Source organism: Lineus longissimus, chromosome 5 (genome assembly GCF_910592395.1).
Source record: "Lineus longissimus chromosome 5, tnLinLong1.2, whole genome shotgun sequence".
NCBI classification, from domain to species: Eukaryota; Metazoa; Nemertea; class Pilidiophora; order Heteronemertea; family Lineidae; genus Lineus; species Lineus longissimus.
Window position 1 is genome coordinate 15,764,292 of NC_088312.1, and position 5,000 is coordinate 15,769,291.

At 45.6% G+C, this 5,000-nt stretch overlaps 1 protein-coding gene across 1 annotated transcript in view; it reads right to left on the minus strand.

Moving 5' to 3' along the window:
• The window catches only part of LOC135488553 (uncharacterized), a 5,529-nt gene extending 1,742 nt beyond the window's left edge, over positions 1 to 3,787 (minus strand). The window contains exon 1 of the mRNA XM_064773192.1: positions 1 to 3,787. This exon is cut by the window's left edge and continues 1,742 nt beyond it. Within this exon, the coding sequence (XP_064629262.1) occupies positions 1 to 3,787 (3,787 nt within the window).
• Between the last annotated feature and the right edge of the window lie 1,213 nt (positions 3,788 to 5,000).

Genomic DNA, 5,000 nt, shown 5'->3' on the forward strand with positions numbered 1-5,000 from the left:
GGGAACAAAGATCCGCAGGGTTCCATTTTCCTGGAACATGTCTCCAGTTGCAGGGTGGCACTAAGTTCTGAATCTCAGCTACTCTGTTTGCGACAAATGTTTGCCATTTGTATGGTGGCTTGCTTAACCAGTGTGTGACAACCTTGGAATCTGTCCAGCAATTCACTGAAGCAATCGGAAGCTTGAGCTCTCTTTCCACATACTTTGTTAACCTTGCTGTCACCAGTGATGCCATGAGCTCCAGTTCCGGGATGCTCCTCCTCTTTCCCAGGGGTGCTACTCTGGTCTTTGAGCTGAGTAGAGCAACGTGACGTCTCTCAGTTGAATCCTGGCTAGTCAAATAGACCACTCCTCCGTATGATGTCTCACATGCATCTCCAAAGCCGTGTAGGAAATATACTGGATCCTGGAAGTCAGCAGGCACAATACACCTCGGTATCTTGATGCTGTCCAGTAGTGTCACTTCAGATTTCCAGCGTTTCCACTCCTCCTCTATCTCCGATGGTAGCGCGTCGTCCCATCCTCCAGTTGTGACCCATGATTGTTGGAAAATTTGCTTAGCCTTGAGTACAAAGGGCGATAGCATGCCAAGTGGATCATAAATCCGATGGAGTTGTTTCAACACACTTCTCCTGGTCTCGATCTCCACATCCTCCATTTTGTCAACAAATGAGAACATGAGAACATCCTCCTTGGGTCGATATCTGACTCCCAGCGCCTTTGTTGAGATCTCTTCGCCAACCATCTTCTCTGTGAGCTCCGACGCGATGTCTTCCTTGGCAAGACCTGACAAAACTCCTGGTTTGTTGGATAGAAACTTCCTCATGTTCCATTCCGGGCTCAGAATCTCCTTCAGTCCAACTGCCAACTCCGCCACCTCATTATCCTCCTCATCTCCACTCAAAATATCATCCACGAAGATATTCTCCTCAATCTCTGCAGCAGCTTTTGGGTACTCCTCACGATGTGCCGCGACATGATCTAGCACAGTTTTGATGCTTGAGAATGGCGAAGACGTTAATCCGAAGGTGACTGTGGTCAATCTGAAAACTTCCGGCTCCTTATCCGTGTCCAAGTCTCTCCATAGGAATCTCTGGCTATCTCGATCTATCTCGTTCATACTTACCTGGAGGAACATCTTTTCGATATCCGCTATCAATGCAATTCTGTGGCGCCTGAATCGCATCAAAACTCCAGGAAGGTCAGGTTGCAGGGCAGGTCCTGGTAATAAGGTGTCGTTGAGTGATACTCCATCCCGGCCTCTCATCGATCCATCGAAGACGATTCTAACCTTTGTTGTCGTCTTGTCCTCTCTCACTACTGGATGATGGGGCAAGTACCACACACTACGATCCTCCGGCTCCTTTTCCTCACTCACTCGTTCCGCTCGACCTTTCTTGATCAACTCATTGATTTGCTCCTGGTATCTCGCTGACAATGTAGGATCCTTTTTCAGTCTCTGCTCCAGACTACCAAGTCTCCTCATTGCTTGTTGTTTGTTTGATTTCAGAATTTTATCCTTCCACTCCGGATGTTTCAACAATCCTGTCTCATAACCATCCTTGATCTTGATTGTTTTCTCCTTGTGCTGTCTCAGGGCTTCAGTCTCAAGCTCTGAGAGGTGCTGGTTTTTCTCATTTGGTAGGATCCCTATGTGCTCCGTCTCCCAGTGCTTGGTCGCGATGTCTATCTCGCTGGACAGTTGAAATGTTGAATGATTGACTGGCAACGTTGTGTGGCTTTCCTGATCAGCGGGACAGGTTCCGGACACGATCCAACCAATGTGACTCCTCTGCGCTGAAAGACTGTTTCCTGATCCAAAGACTCTCTTATCCTGTAAGATTTTCATTGAATCCTGGATTCCTAACAGAACATCCACCGATTGACGTTTTCTCGGGAACTCATCAGCTATCTGGAGGTCTCTCAGCTGTTCAATCTTTGACAAATCCTCATTGACTTCATTGATATCAGCACATGGATTTTCTAGAACATAGGCGATGATTTCGAACGTCTCTCCCTTCCATTTGGGTAGTATGCTCGACAAATGAAACTTGACTCGTTGGGTATCAAGTGTCATGACCTTTCCTCCTGCTAAGGTAAACTCTGCTGCAACTGGTTGACCATGCAGCTGCAAACTCCTTGCCATTCGCTTGCTGACAAATGTGGCTCCACTCCCTGAGTCAAAGAGAACTCGTCCATGTGCGACTGCATGTCTCGACTCCAATTTCGCTAGGCCTGTCTGTAACAGTACTTCACCATCTGTCTCTCTGGCTTTCACGAAGTAGTGGGGTGATTTCACGGTCTCCTCAGGCTTGTTACCATCTCCACTTGTCTCCTTTTCGCTCGATGTTTCCTGGTTGCTCCCAGTCTTGTTTCCTCCTTGCTTGTCGAAATGTAAGAGTGTGTGATGCTTCCTCGAGCAATTCTTACAGCTAGATGACCGACATGCATCCACAAAGTGAGTAGTCCGCAAGCAGTTGAAACATGCCTTTGACGCTTTCACTTTCTCAACTCGCTCTGACACAGGCATCGACTTCACTGTTGGACAACTTGATGAGAAGTGCCTAAGTTGACAGAATATGCACGATTCCTCCTTGTTGGGTTTCGGTGTCCTCTGAGATATCTGAAGAGCATGACCTGTAGGCTTCTTAGATTCCTTCTGGTAATCCTTAACCCACTTCTTCTCTTTCTCCTTCTCCTTCTCGGGTTTATCTCGTTTGCTTGGCTCCGTTCGCCTCGCAACCTTGACGGCATCTTGCAGCTTCTCCAAAAGAGTGTCGAAACGTATCGGTAATTCCGACGTCGTCCCCATCGACTTCTCCTCTTTGATTATCTCTCCATCCCATTTTTTGAGAAGTCCCTTTGGCAGTTTTGGTCGGACAAGGGCTGTAAAGATCCAGCTTGCCCTTACCACGTGTTTGTCATCTTCTGTTCGTTTCATGATGTAATTCCAGTTGGAATTAAGCAGGTTGTAGAGAGAATCAAGATCCTTTGCTGAGGGCGAACTGACAGCAGGCACTGCAGCAATCTCGTTCACTGCCTTCTGGATCTTTGTCAACACATCTCCGTACCTATTCTCCAAAAACTCAAGGATGTCATCTGAACTTGGATCCTTTAGTCCACTGATGAGTTTGGATACCTCTCCATCAACTAATGATATGACTATGTGGGTCTTTTCCACCTCGCTATAGCCTGGTTTTTCTAATTCAGTCTCTACCAGTTGTTTCCACTGGTCAAACAACTCGACATCACCTTTGAATTTCGGTATCTGAACATAACGCTTCTTGTGCGATAAGGTCCCTAGAATCCTTTCTAACTGATCACCAGAAATTCCTGTTTGTACTGATTCCAGGGTCTCCTTCATGGCGGCGGCAAAGTGCTCAGGTGTGAAAGTATCACTCGACTTCTCCGACGGGGTACGCCTCTCCTTCTCAGCATCCGCTTGCAGTTGTTGAACCATGGCAGAAATGTCGTAGTACTGGGTGCGATACCTCTCCTCTGACTCAGTCTCAACTCTCAAGGCTTCATCGTTCAGTTTCCCTAAATCAGGATGGAAGTCCACCTCAGTCTGTACGTCCTTCAATTCACCGTAGACCGCATTCAGCTCTTCCATGGCATTACCCGTTTTTCGCACGGCTGTCTCAAACTGGGTAACGCGATCTCCTTTGTCGTACAAGTTACATGCTTCCCTGTAATACCTTGTCACAGTGTTTTCCTGTCGAGTGTACTTCCCGCGACATATTTTGCGTTTATCACACAGTGATTGCAAGGTTGGTGGTTCACCCATGGTTGCAGTTTTACTCAAAACTCAAAACTCAAAAAACTCAGATCTCAGAGAGAATGACTGAAATAAGCACAGTAGCAATCTAAACCCTTGGAATTTCAGCCAGTTGATAAATTCCCTGTGTCAATATGACATGAACTCAACCCTGTAGTATCATGAACAGCATAGAGGGCAGCACAAGAAATTTCTCAAACCCCAGATAAACTCAGATGAAACGTTGCAAAATAGAACCTTAGGAAAAGTGTAGCTGTGAACACATGAAAGCGACAATACAAAATGGTAGCATAGAAGTTGGCTTGAAATGCAACTAAAATATGCAAGATGAATTGGCACTGCTAACACCGTACACGTTGGGTGTTATGAACTCGCAAAGTGATATTCCAAGTTTCACCAAGGCCTACTCATAAGCATGACAACGTAACAACAACTCGTGTGTTCTACTCAAGAAAGACGCAAATTCTCCACTTAACACTGATGTGGTAAACTTGCTAACACTGTAAGGTCACTCAAAACCCACAGTGAGACTCTAAACTCAACTCGATGTTGGCGTGTAGCAAGGTCAAATTACAACCTCTACTTACAGCGAAGATTCTCAATCTCGACTCAAGATAGCGTGCAGCAAGGTCAAATTACAACCTGTAACTGCAGCGAAGATTCTCAAACTCAACTCAAGTTAGTGTGCAGCAAGGTCAAATTACAACCTGTAACTGCAGCGAAGATTCTCAAGACCAAATACAGCTTTTAGTCAGAAGAAATACTCATAACTCGTAGTATGCAGTAGGTCAACTTACAACCTAAAGCATAGACTCATGTGGTGATTCTAGTACAAAGGCCTACTCAAACCTAGACTAGATGCTCAAAAACTCAAGACACAGTTACAATGTACATGTACAATGAAATCCCACAGTAAAAGGCCAACTTCTATACCAAATACTAGGCAAAGTTCATAAATTTACTCAATATCTGAAAGAGAATTCAAATATTAGTTCATGCATATCATGTGTGTGACAACAATGCACAAAGCTGGAATGTAGCAGTCCTTGGAAGATGGTGACTCGCTAACTCGGTAATGTCTCTTGGAATCAGAGGCTGGTGCTCGGTTCAAACAGTTCAGTTCATCAATGCAGCACGGCATGGACATCGGATGACCTTGAACTTGGGTGGAAGTGTTACTCGGATATTGAGCATAAATTGACGATGCTCAAAGATGACGACG